This window comes from Pipistrellus hanaki (assembly GCF_964339955.1).
Source record: "Pipistrellus hanaki genome assembly, chromosome: 4".
Taxonomy (NCBI): domain Eukaryota; kingdom Metazoa; phylum Chordata; class Mammalia; order Chiroptera; family Vespertilionidae; genus Pipistrellus; species Pipistrellus hanaki.
The window spans coordinates 7,275,414-7,297,803 of record NC_140506.1 but is presented as its reverse complement, the minus strand read 5'-3'; the positions used below and the strand labels follow the sequence as shown (position 1 = coordinate 7,297,803).

At 39.4% G+C, this 22,390-nt stretch overlaps 1 protein-coding gene across 1 annotated transcript in view; it reads left to right on the top strand.

Moving 5' to 3' along the window:
* The first annotated feature begins 18,063 nt into the window (after nt 1-18,063).
* Nucleotides 18,064-22,390, top strand: part of C6 (complement C6) — a 41,916-nt gene continuing 37,589 nt past the window's right edge. The window contains exons 1-2 of the mRNA XM_084882588.1: nt 18,064-18,300; nt 21,942-22,104. Coding sequence (XP_084738714.1) covers nt 21,962-22,104 — 143 coding nt within the window. The 5' untranslated portion in view covers nt 18,064-18,300; nt 21,942-21,961. The remainder of the gene's footprint in view (nt 18,301-21,941; nt 22,105-22,390) is intronic.

The window sequence follows — 22,390 nt, the reverse complement described above, 5'->3', positions numbered from 1 at the left end:
TTGGGGGGCTGACTGGCTGGCCGGGGGAGAGGCTGAGGGTAGTTGGCTGGCCAGCCCTGGGGTGGGGCAGCATGATCAGGGGTGGGGTGGGTCTGGGGTTGGGGAGAGCCTATCAGGCCCAGATCCAGGGGTTGGCAGCGGTTGTCATAGCGACAAGTCGAGCTCCCAGTCCGTAGAACTCCTGCCTGAGGGAACAATTTGCATATTAGCCTTTTATTATATAGGATCACTTCTTCCTGAGGAGCCAAGAAAGGATGAAAACACTTTAGCCAACGTGATCTGAAGAGTAAAACCAGTCCCTTTGCCTCCTGATCCTTGGGTAAAGGTTACAAACTCAGCAAATCCCTCTGTTTGAAGGGAGGCTTAGAGATAGCGAGTTAAACTAATTTGCTTTGTGTTTGTACCTGCTACTTGAGGTTCAAACACATTACCCAGTTAATTAAGTCTTCTCATAATATTCTAATGGCTGTTTTCAGTGACCCCAAACAACAGGGACATGCAAGGTTCAGTAATAACAGTACACAGAAAAGGAAAATTTCTAACAACCTTAATTTTCTTAAATCCAAGAATGCCTTCCAACCCTTTTGGTGATTACTAAGAATGGAAAAATTTTTTAAATTTTTATCTTCGCACTGGCACATGCGTTACGCAGGCCCTATCCACACACATGCACAGTCTTTTTAAAATATATATATGTTTTATTGATTTTTTTTACAGAGAGGAAGGGAGAGATATAGAGTTAGAAACATCGATCAGCTGCCTCCTGCAAACCCCCTAACTGGGGATGTGCCCGCAACCAAGGCACATGCCCTTGACCAGAATTTAATGTAGGACCTTTCAGTCCACAGGCTGATGCTCCATCCACTGAGCCAAACCAGTCTCAGCCACATGCACAGTCTTCAATGGTGTTTTACAGGATCTTAGGAAAATGAGAAATTCTTTTTTTTTTTTTTTTTTTTTTTAAATTTATTTATTTATTTATTTATTTATTTTTTACATATTTTCTTGATTTTTTTTTATTGCCCCCCTCCCTCCCTCCCACACATCCCCTCCCTCCCCATAGTTTTATGTCCATTGGTTGTACTTATATGCATTTATACAAGTCCTTCGGTTGATCTATTATCTCCCCCTGATATCCCTCCCCTCCCCACTGTAATTTGACAGTCTGCCTGTTGCTTTACTTTCTCTATATCTGTCTCTTGGTTCATCAGTTTATAAAGATCTTTATCATCCACCCTGCAGAGTCTCCGGGGGCCTAGAAGGCTCCAGGGGAGGCAAGTAATGGACAGAGCCCCTCCCTGTGCGGCACTAGCCGGAAGCAGAATGCTGGAGGGGAAGGCCAATTGGTTTCAGGTGGTGTTTCTCCCCACCCTCCCACCACAGGGCACACCTGAGCTTCTGCTGCCTTTTAAATGGCTTTCCACAGCGCCCGGAGCTGACTGTGGACTTTGTAAATTGTCTGTTGGCTACAATTTTCTCTCTGCATTTTCTCCCTCCTCCCTGCCCACCTTAGTTCTTCAGTTCCAATTTTCAGGGGGGAAAAAATGGATTTTGCAAGGAAGGAAGGATAAAAGAAGAAAAAAGGGAAGGGAGGAAAGAAGAAAAGAGGTACTGAGGGAGAGAGGGGTGGAGGGAGGAAAAGAAAAAGAAAGGGGAGGGAAAGAAAGAATTTACTTGCTCACAGAGTGACAAGATGTTTTAATCACAGGTTTCTCTCCATATTGGCCGCTGTACACCCTTGTGCAGCATTGAGCATATTTCATCCAATAGAAGGTTTTAAATTCCATTCCTGTGTGTTCTAAAAGCCTGTCAGAAACATCGAATTTGAAAAGTATTTTGAAAGCAGGAAAAACCACCTTCTGGTGTAGGGATATTGCTATTTTTAAAATATCATTAAATATGAAATGAAAGCTGATAATAATTTGTGGGTTAACTGGTGACCATTAAACAATGTAGAAATGACTGCTTTCGCCAGCTGAATGTTTTATTGAATTTATTGGGGTGACCTTGTTCAAACGAACATGTAAGTTGCAGGTGTGGATTTCTGTCACAAGATCTGTATATTGCGCCACAGCCCAAAGTAAAATCCCCTGTCACTATATATTAGGATTCCCTCCTCCTCCCCACCTCCCCCCACGCCTGCTCCACCCCCGCCCCCACCCTTCCATCTGGCAACCCTTAATGGTAGATTTTAAATGTTCAGGTGCAACTCCAATATTATTTTTTCTGTATTCATGATTTTTAAAAATAAAAAAATAGAAAGTTATTTCATTTTTAATTGATACTTTATTTTAAAATAATGGCAAGAAGAAACTTAACAACATAGTTATGTCTCTGTTTTGCTCTGCCAATTTCTTTTCGGTGGAAAAAAAAGTAAAAATTGAGTTTAAAATCCTTTTAGAATATATAGAAATTTGTCCCTAAAGTATATTTGAGTTACTCTTCATTTTATCTGCAGTTTAACACTTACTAAATTTTATTCTGAAACTAAGACTTAAAAATCTAGAATGCTTTTGCAAGCTCTTGACCTCAATATTTCAGTATAAGCTGAGATTCCTGGTGGGAGCCCATAAGAAGAAATACCCAGTCAGCTACTCTGGGCCTGGCTAGTGTGCTGCAGTGCCTGCTGGGATTTTTTCCAGTCAGAGGTATGTTTTCCACTTTTTTATTATTTTCTTTTCTTTTTTGGTGAGCATGTATGTGAGGTTTGTGTTTCAGGTTTTGAAAAGATTTTGGAGATGAAAGCTTGCTAAGTTGTATAGACCATGCTTTATAAACACAGAGTATCCTGTGTGATATGTGTTTGCCAGGTGACAAGGTCAATGGGAGGTGATGGATATTTCAGTTGCTCATCTGAAAAGCAAACTGTTGTGTAGTGTTTTACTAACTGAAGTGCCACCTTGTCAAAACTAACTGGTTAATGTTCCCATTAATTAATTCTGTTCTTTCTACTCAATCTTCATCTTTAAGACTAGCGGTTGAGTCCTAGCCAGTGCGTGTCAGTGGTTAGAGCGTTGGCCTGAAGACTGAAGGGCTGTGGGTTCGATTCCAATCAAGGGCACGTGTACTTTGTTTTCAGGCTCAATCCACAGTCCTGGTCAGGGCATGTGCAGGAAGCAACTAATGAATGTGTCTCTCTCCCATCAATGTTTCTCTCTTTCCCTCTCTCTCCCCTCTTCTTCCCTTCTACTTTCTCTACAAATCAATTGGGGGTGGGGTGGGGAATCTCTTGTGAGGATTAACCAAAACTCAAACAAACACCACTAGTGTTTGAGTGTCCCACGTGGATCCCAGGAAAGGATCTGGGGTGTTTATCTATTCTAAGGCATTACTCTTACCCAGAAGTTTACACTTCAGGTTAAAGACATTAGTACATTATTAAAATGTTTTCTAAGTGTTTTCCCCTAAGGCATCCCTTGAGATAAACTTGAACCGTGCAGGTGCGGGACATTAAGTAGTTGCTAGCAAAGAGGCTGCTCCATGCAAGCAGGACCATGGGCAGGCCTAGGACCAAAAAGACCAGGAGCTTTAATTTTAATTTTAAGCATATGCAAAATGATTCAACTAGCTGCAGGAGGAATTACACCACATGAAACATGTGCAGCTGCAAATCACACAGCACTTTATTACTCACACAATTCCTGTGCTGCAGGTACAGGCTGATAGGCATCCCAGTGGTGCTATGTTCTGGGGTTCAGCAGCTGGGCTGGTCCAGCCCGGATGCAGGGGGCCCGTGTTCCTCACCTGAGAACTCTGTTCTGTCTTAATCGGGAGTCACTAGCCATTTTTCTTCTGTCATCTGGCAGAAAGAGGAGCATGGAGCAGCATCACTTGCCTGACTGACAAAAGGAGGTGCCTTTGTGGCTGTCTTGACAGGTGAGCACTGGGCTGGTCAGGATCCCCATTTTTAAAGCCTGTACCATATCTGCAGCCGTCCAGGTGGCTATCGATGAATTATGCACACATGTTTATCTCAAACAGGGCGAGGGGCTACATGTGGTTATCTAGAGAGAGTACATCACTCACTCAAATGGTTACCTTGACAAGTCACTCTGAGTTATTGACTGAATTTCAAATCCTTATCTATGAGGTACACACGCTCAGGGCAGTGGGGAATGTGTCCTGAATATGACACTTTAAGTTTCAAGGAAAGTTCACTGAAGCATTTTAAAACCTTCTTGATATTTTTTAGGCATTCTTAAAGCATTTTTAAACATTTCTATACATTCCTACAACATGGAGGCTAAAGAAGTTGTGGGATTATCGCTTCGTTGTAGGGAAGAATTCGGGGAGTCTGGAAGTGCTGTGGAGGTTAGACATTTTCTGTTTGAAACTCAGCTTCTCGACAGTTTGCAGCGTGTGCGCTCCCTGCTCAGTTGTGCAGCTGAGTCACAGCTGCTCCGAGCGTCTGCCAGCTCAGCTCACCGGTAGGCAAGCACTTCATTTGCCCAGACGGAGGAGGTAAAAGATATTTGAGTTTTGGAGCTTCTATGAAGTTGGTGGTGGAATAAAAACGAAATGTGGGCCTGAGTAACTTTGGGGGGGAAAATTGGCCAATAGGAAACTTTGGCTATAATTGGTGAATAATCTAGAAGTCATTATCTGTACATGAATAATAAATACATCCATTAAAAAATAAATGAGTTCTTCCTGCTCTGAGATTTAGCGTTCCAGCTGGGGTGGTTTGCTCCCTAGAGGACTTTCGGAAAGGTGAGGAGGTTTCAGATTGTCACAATGACTGGGGACCGCCCCAGGCCGTTAGTGTGCAGGCCAGCAATACCCAGAAACCCTCTGTGTGTACAGGCATTCTGGCTTCCTGAAGAACCGTCACAGCCTAACACCCACAGCACTGCTGGTGGGGACTGATGGTGGCCCTAGTCTTAACAGGTGTCACATGTGAGGGACTCTGGGAAACTAGTATGGATCCTGTCCTCTTCCTTCTTCTCCTTTTCAATGCAGCCTCAGGCCAATAATATAAACTAATCAGGAAACAAACACTTCCCTCTTGCAGTTAACATCCACTGTAAGCAACTGGCAATTGAAGTTCTCAGTGGTTGTGCCAACGGGGTTGATGGTTTTATGTAAGGTGGTAATGTGCTGGAAAGGGTTTAAATCTCACTATAGAAAACTAGTGCTATTGTCTCAGAAAACAAAAGTTTCCTGTCATTTAAAGTGCTCAAAATTGGGACAATTGTGGAGGTTTGATAGCATTGGACCTGAAAAGCAGGATTTAAAATTCAAGTGAGCCCTTTTCAGAGCCCAGGCATCATTGCTTACATTGACATGAAAGAAACAAGAGACTCTAGAAACCCACACGTATATCCAGGACCTGAGGGTAAAATAAGCTATGTATTTGGTTCATCCTTGGCCAATTAACATTTAAAAAAAATTATCTTTATTGTTGGAAGTTATACAGATATATTCTTTTTTTAAATATATTTTATTGATTTTTTTACAGAGAGGAAGAGAGAGGGATAGAGAGTTAGAAACATCGATGAGAGAGACATCAATCAGCTGCCTCTTGCACACCTTCTACTGGGGATGTGCCCGCAACCGAGGTACATGCCCTTGAGCAGAATCGAACCGGGGACCTTTTAGTCAGCAGGTGTATGCTCTATCCACTGAGCCAAACCAGTTTCGGCCAGATATATTCTTTTATTCCCCACCCCCCCTGCCCATTTACTCCTCCCCCCTTCCCCCAGCCTTTACCACACTATTGTCTGTGTCCATGGTTTATGTATATATGCATACAAGTTCTTTGGTTAATCTCTTTTCTCCCAACCACCCATGCCTTCCTTTTGAGATTCATCGATCTGTCCATGTTTCTGTTTGTTTGTTTTTTTCTTTCTGTTTTTGTTCTTTTTTTATTTTATTGATTTTTTTTTTTTTTTTACAGAGAGAAAGGGAGAAAGACAGAGAGTCAGAAACATCGATGAGAGAGAAATATCAATCAGCTGCCTCCTGCACACCTCCCAGTGGTGATGTGCCCATAACCAAGGCACATGCCCTTGACTAGAATCGAACCTGGGACCTTTCAGTCTGCAGGCTGATGCTCTATCCACTGAGCCAAACCAGTTAGGGCTATTTCTATGTTTTTATAATGCTCATCAAATGTATGACTGTAGTCATTTTTAAGTTGAGGAAATATTTCTTTCAAGTCCATTAGACTAGAGCAATATCCCCTAAAGACAACACCAACTTATCACATCAGTTTAAATTAAGTTCTTAAGATGTGACTTCACATCTGTGCTTATAACCCAGAGTTCACTTCTTTGTATCTGAACTCTGAGTAGCTCTGGGTCACATGGACATCTTGATTAATCTCATTGTATACATGGAGATGTAGTTACTTTCATTCAACAAGTCTCTGCCTTTAAAACTGTTTACTATAAAGAGATCCCTTGTGAGCTTCCAAAACTTTTTTTTTGTAATCTTTTATAGTAAAGTTAAGTTTTAGCTGTTCTCCATTTTTTGAGCTATTGCTAAAATATAAGGTGGATAATAAAAAAAATTATGTGACTTGGAACTGAATTTAGGCTGTTAAATTACAATTAGTTGAACTGTGCTTTAGTTGTATGTTAGAAAACTGCCCTTATCCTAAATTATCTTCACAACAACCATCCCGGGTCAGTGATTTTGCCACCAACCACTGCATCAGAGCACCTACACAAGGAAAGGGGCAGATCAGTCTTCCAGCTTGCAGCTTTTCCATTTTTATTAAATGAGATGGCCTCATGATTTAGCTAATAAAACATTCAATTGTACCATGAAAGTACTACAGTGCAGGCACCTCAACCTAAAAAGGAAATTTTCTTTGTTGTCTTCCATATGGCTAAGCCTGAGAGAACACTGGTTTTATTCAAACAGACCACTTCAACCTACCTATTAGACAAGACTGAGCCAACGCAGTCACACAAAAGGTCAATGCGGTATTTTCTATGGTGTCAAGAAAGGGTATTTTGAGCTTTCTTTTCCGGAAGTGTAGGGCTCTGAAGGTACCATGTCCACACCATCTTGAGTATTTTACTTGATGACTTGGCTTCTGAGGTTGCTCATTCACCAGCCTGTTGTGTAATTGTTGTTCCCCGTTGATTTTCTCTACAATCACGGGAAAGAAGAGCAGGAAAAAGCACTTGAATTCAAGCACAGTTTCATTCAACCATCTAGTCCCTTGTGGAATAATGAATTTATCACAATTTCATAACTAATTCGCTGCTGCTCTTTTTGTTTTCTTGCCTCCTCTGATATGTATTTCCCAAGTACCCTTTTGGAGAAACAATACCTATTCCTAAATGTCAGAAATAGGAGAAACCATAAAAATCAAAGCTTTTGCTTATTTCAATAGTACCTGAGGCAAGTTCAGCTTTGAGCTGAATATACATCTCTCCCTCACATTCTCATATCTGTGATAGAAATGGATCAAAAAGTACAATTTTCAATAGAATATCAAAAGGATTTATGCATATTGAAGTTTCTGAAGGTGAGGGGAAATAATAGGAAAAGTAACTAATTAAATGAATATGGTTAAGAGATTAAATTTATTCCCATTTACAAGGCTACATGAATTTCAATTGAACAAAGCAACTGGTCATAATGGGGTCATTTCAACAATCTCTCATTATAATAGGAGAGAAATAAAGTGCTGTAACCCAAAAAGGAGACTGGAGAAGATGTCAGTAGACATACTGGGTATTTGAACAAGGTTTGGAAGACAGAAAGCAGATGGGAGACTAGTGTCTGTCGTAGAGCAGAGGGAGCGATGTGTGGAAAGGCACATGGAGGTGAATAACGGGGAAGGGAGTGGGTTTCCATCTGCACCCCTGTGCAGGCAAAGGACTTCGAGGCACCAGGTACCTCTCTCAGGATAAGCAACCACCTCCCACTTTTTCCCAGAGAGAGACTCTCACACATGGAATGGAGAACATCAGAAGTAACACATATGTGGGCATACGTAAACATAAACTTTCTTTCTCTTCAACTCTCTGAAATACATGTGATAGTTTAAAGAATATTTCCAAACTTTTTTTCATTAGCTCCCCCTAGGAACCTTTTTAGCCTTCTTTTCTCCCTAATCACTCACTCCCAAACCAAATAAAATTTTAATATTTGAGATATATTGAATACTTGTTTATATGTTGTATGCATATCTGTTCTTTATACAAAAAAAGAAAAAACATAGTTTATTCTTTTTGCTTAATGCAGTGTTCAGAGTTACTAAACTTTTGTAAATTAAAAGTTGAATTTAAAAATGAAAAGGCTATTAATATGTAACTTTACAACTGTGTGACTTTTGCTAAGTAATTTTTCATGTAGTTATTTAGTTCTATAGATTGCAATTTATTAAAGTTAATAGCAAATTAGCAACAGAGGTACTAAATAGCAAGAAGAGCTTATGTAACTATTAATTGTTGAAAAAGTAATATAATTTAACATTAGATTCTTAAAATTTACTTTTAATGAACTTAATTTTTAATCTTGATTGATATGAGAAAATAAGTAGCTAAAGATGTTCATTTGGATACAGTCAAAATTTTTTTTTCAGCACTTGATCTGATGGGTTGAATCATTTTTATGGAATTAATAATAAAATATGAACTATTTTTATTTAATTCTCAAAGTCTAAGACACACACACACAAAAAAAATGAGAATCAAGCAAACAATATCTATGAGGCCGCCAACAGCAGCCAATAGACATGAGTAGGTCACCTCTTGCCTCAAAATAGGCCAATCAAAAGAAAGAAGCCATCTGCCCACCAGAGTTAATTAGCACTGATCTTGTATACATATGTCTCTATCTTCCACGAACTCAGTGTCAGTGCTGCTTATGTGACATGCAAGAAAACCCCAAAAATGCATTAAATTCTTAGGGAAAAGGTTCTGTTGGGTAGGGTTAAGCTTTGTAGGGCCACAGACTACTGTAATACTTAAGAATCTTTCATCACCCAGCAACAGCTAGCTTTCATCCTCCTGAGGGCAATGTTATTCCTATGATAAATGCAGAGTTTACAGCCAATAGAACAGCATATTATGGGGTTTACAGGAAAATTATAGCATGAAGACCCGGGATCAGGATAAATGGAGTTATAGAGGTACTAGTACTAAGAACTATAAAGGTAAAAAGAGAACAAAACAAAAACTCCAGCTCTAAATGGAAGTTGACTGGTACTGGAGAGAAGACTGAAGAAGTGGGAAAAGGTGAAGTCACGGCTTTGGTTGCTCAGTTTAAGATTTTTGTTTCTATTTTTTAATGATGTAAATTATAAAATGTTCAAATTGAACTTCCAAGAATATGTATTATATCCTTGCTTTAAAAAAAAAAAAAAAGAATTTAGTTTATAAAAATGCCTTTTTTCCCTAATTACTCTCAAAGCATTCGTAAGTCTATTAAAGGTAAAAGGCATAGCAGAATGATTCGGGTGGCCATGAGAATACTGAAGGACAACAGAAAACAAAGTAAAACAAGTTCCACTAGAGAGCAGCAGACCTCTAATTCCCCTTTCCCCATTTACTTTTTGCATTAACTTGAATAATCACTAAGGTACCTAGTTCTCCTTTTTATAGCACTTTACTTACATAAAAATGAGTGCTGTCCAAAGGGCCAACAGGCAAAGGAAAAGGTGCTCCGTATCACTAATCATAAGTAAACGGTGAGTTGAAACCACAGTGAGATATCACCTCACCCGTTAGAATGGCTGTCATAAAGAAAGTGAGATACGAAGTGTTAGCACTGCTGGTAGGGAGGGAAAACTGGTGCAGCCATTATGAAAAACAATATGGAGGTTATTCAAAAAATTAAAAATAGAACTACCATAGAACCCAACAGTCTCACTTCTGGATATATCCAAGGGAAATGAAAGCAGGATATTGAAGAGATAGATGCATTCCCCAAGTTCATTGCAGCATTATTCATGACAGCCAAGACATGGAAACAACTTGTGTCCCTCAAAGGATGAATGGACAAAGATGTAGTATTGGTACAATACAACCTCTGGAATATGAATCAGCTGTGAAAAAGAAGGGACACCTGCCATTTGTAACAACATAGATGAACCTTGAAGGCATCGTGCAAGTGAAATTAGCCAGACAGAGAAAGACAAGGACTGTGTGATGGTGTCACCTATCTAAAGTAAATCTGAAAATAAAAGACAATAGAGTCTAACTTTTAGAAACAGAAAGTAGAAAAGTGTAGGTTGTTAGCTGGGGGGTTAGGGAAATATGGAGATTAGTAAAAGGGTACAAACTTCCAGCTAGAAGATGAATAAGGCCTGAGGATCTAAGGTAAAATAAAACTATTTGATAATTCAGTTGATAATACTGAATTATATAACTGAAATTTCCTAAGAGAGTAGAACTTAAAACCCTCGCCAAAATAAATAAGTAAATAAATAAAATAAAATAAAATAAATATAGGAGGTGATGAATGTGTTCATTAACTATCGGGTCTAGTAATAATTAATGTCGTTTTTAAACATTCGTTTAAAATCTTGCTTGGCGTTGACTTGTATTGATATAACCTTCAAACACGTGGTATCTACAGAACGTGTGAAGTGCAATTAATAAGTATTGCTTGAAAAAGTTTGTGTTTGGTTTGGTTTTTGTTGCAGAACTAGGGCTAAGAAGATGGCGGATGAAGAGCATATTCGGCACTGCATGCTTTACGAGTTCCAATTAGGAAGAAAAGCAAGTGAGGCTGAAAAAACATCTGTAGTGCTCTTGGTCAAGATGCAGTTAGCGCCAGAAAATGCCAGCGTTGGTTTGAGAAATTTCGCGAGGGAAATTTTTCGTTAGATGACAAGAGTGGTCGAGGCCGTGTGTCCAATTTTGATCAAGAAGCTCTTCAAGCTCTTTTGGTGCAAAATCCTCAAATTACCCAACAAGAGCTTGCGACAACTTTAAATTGTTCACAAAAAACAATTTCCAATCAATTGCTTGCACTTGGCAAAGTCCAAAAGTTTGGAAAATGGGTTCCTCATGAGTTGACCCACAACAACCGTAATCAAAGAGTCACAATTTGCAGTTCACTCCTCTCTCGTCAAAACCGTTTGCCGTTTTTAGAGCAAATTGTTACCGGAGATGAAGAATGGGTGCTGTATGTTAATCTGAAAAGGCGGCCTCAATGGTTGGACAAAAATGAGGCTCCGCAGCCCACGCCAAAACCTGACTTGCATGCGAAAAAAGTGATGTTGTGTGTTTGGTGGAATTTTAAAGGAATTCTTCATTATGAACTTTTACCATCTAACCAAACCATTACAAGTGCAGTGTATAGTGCCCAATTGGAAAGGTTAGCCCAAGCTTTAAGAGAAAAAGAACCCGCGCTGATTAATCGGAAGGGCGTAATTCTTCACCACGATAACGCACGACCGCATACTGCAAGAATCACTGCTGAAAAACTGCGCCAGTTGGAATGGGAAGTTCTCCCTCAACCTGCATATTCTCCTGATATTGCCCCTTCCGATTACCATTTGTTTCATTCTTTGCAAAACTTTCTTCTTGGAAAAAAATTTAATAATGAAGAATGCCTCAAAAATGCATTGACCAAATTTTTTGCATCAAAATCACAAGAATTTTACAACAGAGGGATTAAAATGCTTCCTGAGCATTGGGCACAAGTAGTAGAAAACAACGGCAACTATATTGTTGATTAAATTTTGTTGTATTGTTTAAATAAATTTGATTTAAAAAAAGTATTAGAAAACGACATTAATTATTACTAGATCTAATAGATGGTGGGAATCCTTTCATTCTGTATATGTATACCATCAAACCACCATAATTAATACTTAAAATAACTAACGATTTTATTAGTTGGTGGTACCTCAATAAGACTGATAAAAAGAGGGCTGTCACAGTGAAGATTACAGTCTCTTTTTAAGTCTGAAGGAAAAGAATTCCACAACTCTTTCTCTGTTTCCCTCTGTTCTACTTACTAAATTCTTTTCATCTAATAAAATCTCAGCTCAAATGCTTGTCCTCAATCCTTTCCTGACCTCCAAATCTAAATTCCATATTCTTTATATTTTCTTATAACATCCCATTATTTTGATGGCTCTTACCATATTTTATTGTATACTTTTAAAGTTATTACTTAAAATGTTATATACTTCAAGATATTATATACTTTTGTGTGTGGGCTCATTTGATTTTTATCACTTTTACTTAATATACTGTAAGTTCATGGGAGCAAGAATCATATCTGTTTTATTCACAGTTAATTGGAATTCACACTAAATTAAGGGTTTAATCAAGTCCTTCATGTATAGGAGAACCTCTATTAATATTTCAAAAATGAACCTGGAGCCCAGCCAGCATGTCCCAGTGGTTGAGTGTGGGTCTATAAATCAGGAGGTAAGGTTCAACTCTTGGTCAGGGCACATGCCTGGGTTGCAGGTTCAATCCCCAGTGAGGGGCGTGAAGGAGGCAGCCAATCAATGATTCTCTTTCATCACTGATGTTTCTATCTCTCCTTCTCCCTTCCTCTCTGAAATCAACAAAAATATTTTGTTTTTAAAAATGAACCTGGAACAGGCTTTCAAAATAATTTCAACAAAAGGTGGGTTGCGAAATGGTTTGAGTTCATTAAGAACTCTCTTAAGAAAACATTTTTATAGATTTATAAGAAAAAGTAGCTTTTTATCAAGTCATAAAAAGAATAAACACAGCTAAATAATCAATCCCATTTTTTTGCAAATGTTTAAAAAACATGTCAAAAAATCAAGAAGCTCTGTCCATGTCAACAGAAATTGAGTTTTTCATTAACTGTAAGACTGTCTCATCATTGTTTATAGAAAATACAGCTATTCATCAGAGTTTGGTTATTTTAAAATGTGACCTCACCAAACACTTCAATTTGTCCCATTCCTTTTGGTTTTCTCTGTGTTGGCCACGGTAGTGATGCATAGAGGGTGATTGGAAACTTCTGTCTTCCCGCTGCGGGTTAAGTACGCTGGCCATGTGCTGTTCCTGGGCTTGTTAGGCTTCCAAGAATTCAACTGAAACAACTTTCTCCTTGCAGAACTTGGAAAACATTGATATTTACATATGTGAGCCAAGTCTCACTGCCTTTTACTCTCAGGCTGTTGTTAACACTTGGACTTGTTTACATGCTTCAACACAGCATTTCTTTCTTTGCCTCGTAGCCACAAAACTACCCATGACCCCAGTGATATCTGACCTGGACCTATTTCTCCCTTTGTTCCATGATTCAGGTAGTGCCCTTTGCACAGAGGATCAAATCACTGCTCTCCTTAGCTTTGCGGTGGTTTCCCCAGCCTAGAATTCAGAGTAAATGTTTTCCTCCAGGTGCTTTGCCAGACCTATCTCAAGGACCTCCATCTGCTTTCATTGCTTTATTGCCTCATGTATTACCTATTCACATCCCAGAAAACAAACAGAGCTTAATGCAGCCCACTCAAAGCTCTCTCAAAGGCCATACTTGAACTTGGGGTGACCTTCCTTTCCCAACCTCTTCCCATCTATCTTATCAACTGATCTCAATGGCCTACCTCCAGGAAGCTGTCCTGATTTGGAAGCACAATTTCTACCTTCCACTTTCCACGCTGTCTTAGGAGACAGAATGAAGCATTTTTAGTCAATGTTAAACTGATTTATTCATTTCTACAATTGCTGGTGGTTGCATGTAGCTCTGAGAAAGCAGGCACTATGCACCACTCACTTCATTGTGGACAGGGCTTAGGGCTGACATCAGCTGGGGACACGGGGCTTGGATGAATTGAATAGGCCTCATTCTGATTGTTTGTTTTTGTTGTTGCTTTTTCCCCAGAAAGCACTGATTTAAAATCTAATCCAGGTTTCTCTGTCATCTTAGAAGGGGCAAAACCTTGCACCAGTTGGACTTGTTTTTATCACAAAGTAGATTTTTATGACACAGATGTTTCTGTTAACTCAGTTTTAGATTAGGAGCCTAAGTAGCAGAGCATTCTCTTTTCCTTACAAACAATCATCAAAGGGTTTATTTAATTTAATATAATCTTTATGCATTACTCAACAATTCAGCAAATATCTAAATATAAACAATTCTTGGAGCACTTTGCTAAAGGAAAAAATTGTTGCCTCTTATGACAAATTAGTGAGAAACTGCATGAAATTTTAGCTATGGGCATGTGTGTAAAGGCATATGTAAAATTCAGCAATTTTCTTATAAATTCATCATGTGTACACAATTCAATTCAATCACCATTTATTTAACTGCTATGTTAATTAATTATAAAGATGAATATTATTGAGGTTCTTTCATTAGGAACTTTGAATATATTAAATGGAGTAAAAGATAGTAGGTAATAATATAACATACCAGTAATCATAATACATGGCAATTTCATGTGAGCTCCATGCAAGAGGTAAAAGCTATGTAAGCTTCATGGATGGGTGAATCATATGGTGTCTTAAGAGTGAAAGTGTTTGTTTATAAAATACAGGAAGATTTAAGAAAGAAATACAGTTGGAATGGCCCTTGAAGAACAAATATATAATGCACTAATATTTCAAAATCTGAAATTAGGAGAGTAGGAAAAAATACATTGGCAGGAGAAACAGTAGCCCATTTTGACGAACAGCAAGTTGTCCAATTTGGCAGGATGATGAATTATGCAAAAGGAAGGAGAGAAAATAAGTGTAAAGAGGTCATACAGGATCAGATTGCTCACAGTTCCAAATACCAGATAATTGAATTCTGGTCCTAATTGGATGGTGTTCTGAAAAGAGCAACATTGAGATTTTGAGTAAAGTTGTATCACTGAGAAGTAGCTCTAAAAGGAGTAACCTGACAGAATATTTCAGGGGGAATTCTAGGACCAGTGAAGTCATTGATGCAATCTTTAACTTGTGAGTTCATTGGGACTGGAAAGAGAGCTGTAGCCGTAGACGGGGTGAAGAGGTGGAGAAGATGAGGAGAAGAAGAGGCAAGAGACACTTCAGAGACAAGAGCCACAGGATTTGGCAGCTAGGAGAAGAGAGGACATGTGGGAGAGAGTGTGCCACCACTGGAGATGGTGTTCTATTTGGACCCTATTAATAAACAGTGAAGATAGGGGTTGGTGAAGTAGGAAGCAATGAACACAACTGTGATGAATAAGGCCATGGAAGTAGATAAAATATCTGATGAAAGGAAAGAGGCCAGGGATAGACGTTCAGATGGGAAGAGAATCATAGTGGGAGGAAAGAGAAATTTCCTGAGAGCGTTGTAGATAGAGCATCAGCCTGCAGACTCAAGGGTCCTGGGTTTGATTCTGGTCAAGGGCACATGCCCGGGTTGCAGGCTAGCTCTCCAATGGGGGGGGTGTAGGAGGCAACTAATCAATGATTCTCTCTCACCATTAATGTTTCTATCTCTCTCTCCCTCTCCTTTCCTCTTTGAAATCAATAAAATATATATATATATATATATATATATATATATATATATATATATATATATTTTTTTTTTTTTTTTTTAATTTTCCTGAGAGTTTAGGAAAAAGAAACAAAAACACGCTTCCTCTGTGCAAGAAGCCAATAGTAGTGGATTGAGAAGAAGCCGTTCCATTTGGCAATTAAGTTATTGGTGGTCAGTGAGAAAATAGGGCTTTAAGATGGCTGTATTTATAACCCAGATGGCAAAGAGTGACATTAATGAGGAGTTGATTGTAAGAAATCAAATGCAGCCAATTTAGACTATCCTAACAATTTTAGTAGTAAAAAAAAAAAAAAAAAAAAAAAAGGAAAAAGAGCATGGTATCCTGAGATCCAACACAACCTTCTATTTCCTCCATTTGAGAGTTTTGATCTGTGAATCACCATGTGAAAAAACTCAATTTGCCATTTGATCTACTCATCCATTGACAAAGTACGTGCTAAAGGACTTGTAAAATAGATGGGGTCATTAGCCTGGGCTCTAATGAGGAATACAGGATTTTTGCTGTAATGATCAGCTGGCATGTGAATGCTTAAACATATGAAAAAGCCTTCAGGTTATCAGCAGTTCCCACTATTCGTTATCTTATGTTTGTGGTCATTTTTTTGGCAGGAAATACCATTTAGCTGTAAATCTATCATCATTCGGAGAGGAATACAGATTTTGAACAAAATACATATTCTCCTTCTGGAAAACATTTTAATTGCTCCATCTTAACTTTCCATGTCCTAGCTCTAATTGCCTCCTACACCCTTCTGTTCTTTTGCAATTAAAGGCTTTTTCTACTGGTCAGTCTACATGCAAGCTCACTAGAAGCTTTCTACACTATGAAAATGTAGAGCATTTTGTGTGAAAATTGCATTGCATGTCACCAGCCAATGTTTTAGAAGGCCTGCCATTGCAGGAACAGCTCAGTTGGCGAACTTCGTAGTATGCTTTGTTTCTCAGTGGCATGCACCCAAATATTGCTTAGGGAGCTTCATCTTCTTGCACAGGGGCATACCTGAGCATCACTGCACACAGCCTTCAATTGCTAGCTTCGCAACTATCACCCATTTATCCGTCCCAAGTAAGACTACTCTTACCTCCTAGAACTGGACACTGGGGTTATATTGCTTAGAGAATCTCCCCTCTAAGTTGCAGGGTTAACAAGTGCCCACTAAGAGAGTGGGTGAGGAAAATACGGTTGGCATGATGAATGTCTGTGCTCCTATAGGTTTCCATCTACTAAGGCTCAGAATCATAACGTGGAATGAAGAAAATAAAAAATTGAATAAGACTTTTAGAAAAATGCCATTTCTGTAAATTATAAAAAATACACATGGGAAATGAGACTTTGTAGTTTTGGAGAAAAAATAAATAAAAAAAATTATATATATATATATATATATATATATATATATATATATATATATATATATATATATCCATGTGAGGACAAATACATTAATACATGTAACTAATCTGGGGAAAGAAATGATGCAAGATTTTGGAGATAAATAGTGAAATAAAATAAAATAAAAGATTTTTCACAGGCCAATCATGATGGTTCTAAAACTGTAGAATGGGATTAATTCTGTACATTTAAATCTTTAAATGAATGTGTAATTGCATTTAAAAATTATACATGTGTATTCTTATATACTTATACAGAGACACAAACACTTACACTTTATATGGCCAGAAATATATATATTCTGAGTGGCCAGATTATTATAATCTCTGAACACATAATAATCTGGCCACTCAGTATATATATATTAGAGGCCCAGTGCATGAATTCATACTTGGGTGGGTTCTGGCCAGTGGGAGGGGACATGGGTGGCTAGCTGGCCTACCTGCTGGTCCAACTCCTGGTAGAGGGGACAATTTGCATATTAGCCTTTTATTATATAGGACATACATTGAGTGGCCAGATTATTATGTGTTCAGAGATCATGCCCCAAGGGAACCCCTACCCTGATCCGGGACACCCTTCAGAGCAAAACAGCTGGCCCCCATCCATGCACCAGGCCTCTATCCTATCTAATAAAAGAGTAATATGTAAATTGACCATCACTCCAACACACAAGATGGCTGCCCCCATATGGACACAAGATGGCTGCCACAAGATGACCAGCAGGGGAGGGCAGTTGGGGGCAATCAAGCCTGCAGGGGAGGGCAGTTAGGGGTGACCAGGCCTACAGGGGAGGGAAGTTAGGGACAAACAAGTTGGCAGGAGAGCAGTTAGACATCAATCAGGCTGCCAGGGAAGTAGTTAGGGGGTGATTAGGCTGGCAGGCAGAAGCAGTTAGAGGCAATCAGGAAGGCAGGCAGCAGAGCAGTTCGGAGCCAGCAGTCCTGGATTATGAGAGGGATGTCCGACTTCCCATTTAGGCCCGATGCTGGTAGGCCTGGTCACCCCTGATTGGAGAGGATGCATGAATTTCGTGCACCAGGCTTCTAGTATGTATGTATGAGTGTGTGTGTGTGTGTGTGTGTGTGTGTGTGTGTGTATTCATATATATACTTCCTTAGAGAGAGAATACACTTATATATATGATATAACCAAAAGTATTTATTTCAAATATTAATAGTAGTTTGTCTAGTTATTAAAAATTATTTTTCTTTTTACACTTTTTCATATTTTCTAAATCTCACTCTTAAGTTTTCAGGTAACTGCTGACTGAAGCAATCATTTACAAAGTTCAGAGTCTCCACGGGATGTTTGTGTAACACACTGTAGGTGAGTTAGATCCCCGTGATATGACGGCATTCCCTCCTGGTGACTAGCACTGGGCGGGAAAGGCTTGTCTGGATTATCATTTCAACCCTTTTTGTTGTGATCACCTTTTGTCTCCTCGGGCAATTACAGATTCGATCCCTGGCCACAACAAACTCTATTTAAAGGTGAGTGCTATAATGATTTTATTTGTAATCTTAATATTTCAGCATTGTAGGTTATGTTTCCAACAAACTTCTTTCATGTGTAAAAATTACAGAACTCAGATTGTGGGCATTTCTCTTTCTTTTTAAAACATAAGTGATAGCTACTTTCCTAAAAATATCAAAAGAACCAAAGGTTCGTGTTTCTTAAGGAAATTTTCTTCCAGAAACTACCTTGTGGTTTGCGATTAAAAGCAAAGCAAACATACCTTTTGGCTGAATGATCAGTCTTGAGCCTGGGCTCTCGGTCTGCACTAGCAGTGGTAAATAGCATGCCTTGAGCCCCTGCGGTGCACACAGAAAAAAGAAAAACAAGAAATAAGAGATTTTAAAAGTTTACATGGAGAGGGAAAGGAAGAAGCTGTACTTGAGAGCAAACTAGCTCAACCTCTGAACCTGTTGGGTAAGATGCACTGAGCTGCCTCACAGACAAATCAGGCAAGGGAGGGTGAACGGGTCAAAATCAGATGGACTTGAAGCTACACTAAAATTCTTTAAATGCTCACAAAGCCATTTCTATTGACAATGGGGTCACAGATTTTGAGAGTTCAGGCGTGGATGCCAGTTGTGAGAAACCTGTGGAATCACTGCCCTTCTCCCCGGTTCCTGCAGTGGAGGATTTTTCCTGTCTTCCTCTGCCCCTGATCATTCTTTTGTTCTGGGCTTATATGGCCATCTGTGGTAATGGGTAAGTGAAATGTCCTCATATCACTTTAGATAGCCCCCAAGTGCCTAGAGGTGTTGCAAGTTAACAAATACGGAAGCATTGGATATTATATGCTGGGCCATGAATAAAAATAATTCATAAAATAATTATCTTTCTTTGTATCAAAAGGATATTTTTAACATAATTTCTCTTCATAACAACAGAATCTTATAAAAGGAGACACTACCAATTAGCTCTTTTATGAGCATCTCCTCAAATAAGAAGCTCTTTTTTTAGAAATCCTCATCCAAGGAGTGAGGATACTTTTTTCATTGATTTTTAGGGAGAGTGGAAGGGAAGGAGGAGGGGGAGAAAGAGAATGACTCATCCGTGTGAGACTCATCAATTGGCTGCCTCCCATATGTGCCCTGACTGGGGGTGGGAATTGAACCAAAACCCAGATAGGTGACCTTGACCGGGAATCGAATCCGCAAGCCATGCATGGGCCAATGCTCTAACCACTGAGTTTGCCGGCCAGGACTCAAATAAGAGGCTTTGACATATCATCTTATTTTAGAGCAGTTTCCAAATTGTTTCCGAACAGTTACAGCCAAAGAGGAGATAAGAATATTTTTATCTTTGTGCAGTTGTAAATGAGAACTGACATGAAATTCACCTATACTTTTCCAGCTTTGGGAAGTTCAAACAGATAGTGGGTGCTGCGGATGGAGAATTGGAAACCTCTTGTACTTCACCTTCTCCCAATCACATGCTGATCACACAAAATGCCCTAAGTTCTCCTCTGTACAACTATTCTGGAAGAAATCTATTTCTTCCAAATCCAGTAAGAAAAACAAATGCCCTAACCGGTTGGGCTCAGTGGATAGAGCGTTGGCCTGCGGGCTGAAGGGTCCCAGGTTTGATTACAGTGAAGAGTATGTGCCTTGGTTGCGGGTACCCCAGTTGGAGGTGTGCAGGAGGCAACTGATCGATGTTTCTCTCTCATCGGTGTTTCTAACTCTCTATTTTTCTCTATAAAAAAATAAGTAAAATATTGTTTTAAATGCTTAAAACTATTTAAAAAATAAAAGTAAGAAAAGCAAACCACAGCAACAGCAGCCACCCTCTGTGTGTGGGTTTTCTTGTTGAAGCAGTCCTGCGTAAGAAGACCCCAAATTGGGGATGGGGTGGTGGTTTGTTGAGTGGTTACACAGGGAAACTTCATATTGTTTAGAAACCTCAGCTCCTCTTATTTATTTTAAAACATTTATCTTTATTGTTGAAAGTATTACAGATGTCCTCTTTCCTCCCCCCATTGGCCCCTCTGCTCAGCACCCAGTCTGGTGCTCGGGCTAATGTGTAGGCCTCACACCACTCTGTCTGATCACAGCCTAAATTCTGTCTGAGCACTCTACTGCCCCCCGGTTCTGTGCTGCTGAGGAAAATCAGGAAAGCTGAGCTACTCTACCAGGGAACTAAAGCCGGCAGGCAAATGCAGGGACCAGCTTAGTCATCGACATCCTGCACCTGCAGCCCCTTACCTAAGAGTTAGATACGAAAGCTTAGGGGAAAATCGTGGGAAGCATCTCCAGTCTCTGTCTACTGAACCCAGACAGTGACAGTGAGTTCTGTTTCTTTGTCTCTCGCTCAGAGCCCAGCAGCACACAATGGATACTCCAATTGAAATTGAAGGATGTATTTAGTCATACGCCAGTGAATTTGGTTGTTTTTATTCCAGCATTCTTCTCTGAGCTTGTAGGAAAGTTCAAAAGCTTACTGATATAGTAAGAAGAAATGTTCTCATTTTTTAACATATTGGAGATACATTTTTTATATCTGATCTCAAGTTCTTGGCTTGAACAAAAATTTATAAAACAATGAGCCCCATTTTTTTTTTAATTGACATATTCTTTCATCACAACTAAGAAATGTCAAATAGCCTGGCCAGTGTGGCTCAATGGATGAGCATCAGCCTATGAACCAGGATGTCGTGGTTTGATTTCTAATTAGGCACATGACCAGGTTATGGGCTCAATCCCCAGTTAGGAGGCATACAGGAGGCGGCTGATCTCTCATCATTGATGTTTATCTCTCTCTATCCTCCTCCCTTCCTCTCTCTGAAATCAACAAAAACAATTTTTGTAATTTGGACTTAAAAACAAACTGATGTCTAAATCACTTTGAATATTTAATATCAAAACTTATTTTAATCTTCACATGATCCTTGATGTAATTCAAAGAGCTCTTAGTTTTGAAAGATACATGACTAACAGCTACAATGAAATTTACAACATTCATAAGTATTATTACTAATTTTAAAAGCTAATACTGAGTTGTGATCTTATGCCATCCAAAGTCAAGACTCCTTCCATCACCATTTATCCCCACTTTACTCTGGTAATCAGCATACTGTTGTCTGTGTCTGTGAGATTTTTTGTAGGGTTTTCTTGTGTGTGGGGGTGGGGGAGGGAAGAAATAGGGGCAAGGATTTGCTTTAGCAGGTTTCCAGGATGTCAGGAAACTGAATAGAACTTCCAGCAGAATGGTCCTCACTCATTCCCCAGATCCAGAAAAGTAGGAAAAACTGAAATGTACTTGAGGGTACTGCCCACACAAAATGAGCAGTTGTTTTGAAAAGGGCAAGTTTATACAAGAATTCCCACTTTGGAATGGGAAATGGGTTACAAACATATACTACAAACTTTGCTTTGTAGCCTACCACTAAGGATTCAGAGACACTTCGTCCTCCAGGGGATTGTCACCACAGGAATATAGACCTTAAAAATCTTTAGAAATAGGATTTATGCTCATGAACATGTCAATGTATGTGTTAACTTGCCTAAAGCGAGACGGGGAGACACCAGTGTTTTCTAAGATGATATCTGAGTCTCTAACAGAATGGTTTGTAAAGGTTTGCCCCTGACAAGTCTTTGAGGTGCACCCTGTCACTGCTTTCCAGGGCCTGCAGGCTCTCAGAGCATGGCCAGACACTCCGTCTTGTGGTTCATCCTGCTAAGCGCCCTGATTGACAAGAGCCACGCCTGCTTCTGTGATCATTTCCCATGGAGTGAGTGGTCCAGCTGCTCCAAAACCTGCAATACTGGAACCCAAACCAGATCCAGGTGGGTGTGAGCTGTGCAGCTCGGCTGTGTGCCCTGGGAAACCCCGAGGGAAGACTTAGCCATATCCAAAAGGACCACCCTAAGCAATGGGACAAAACAAGAGGTCTCAAAAGTAAGAACTCATGAACTTGGAAGGCGCTTTCGGTCTTTTCCACATAAGGTGAATGGAAGTCTACTTTTGTTCTCTCCATAATATCAAGGAGTTTCAAAGAAATTTAATTAAGAATCTGTGCAATATTTTCAGTTGACTATTTACTTGAATCGCCACTCAAGCTTTTTATTCAGT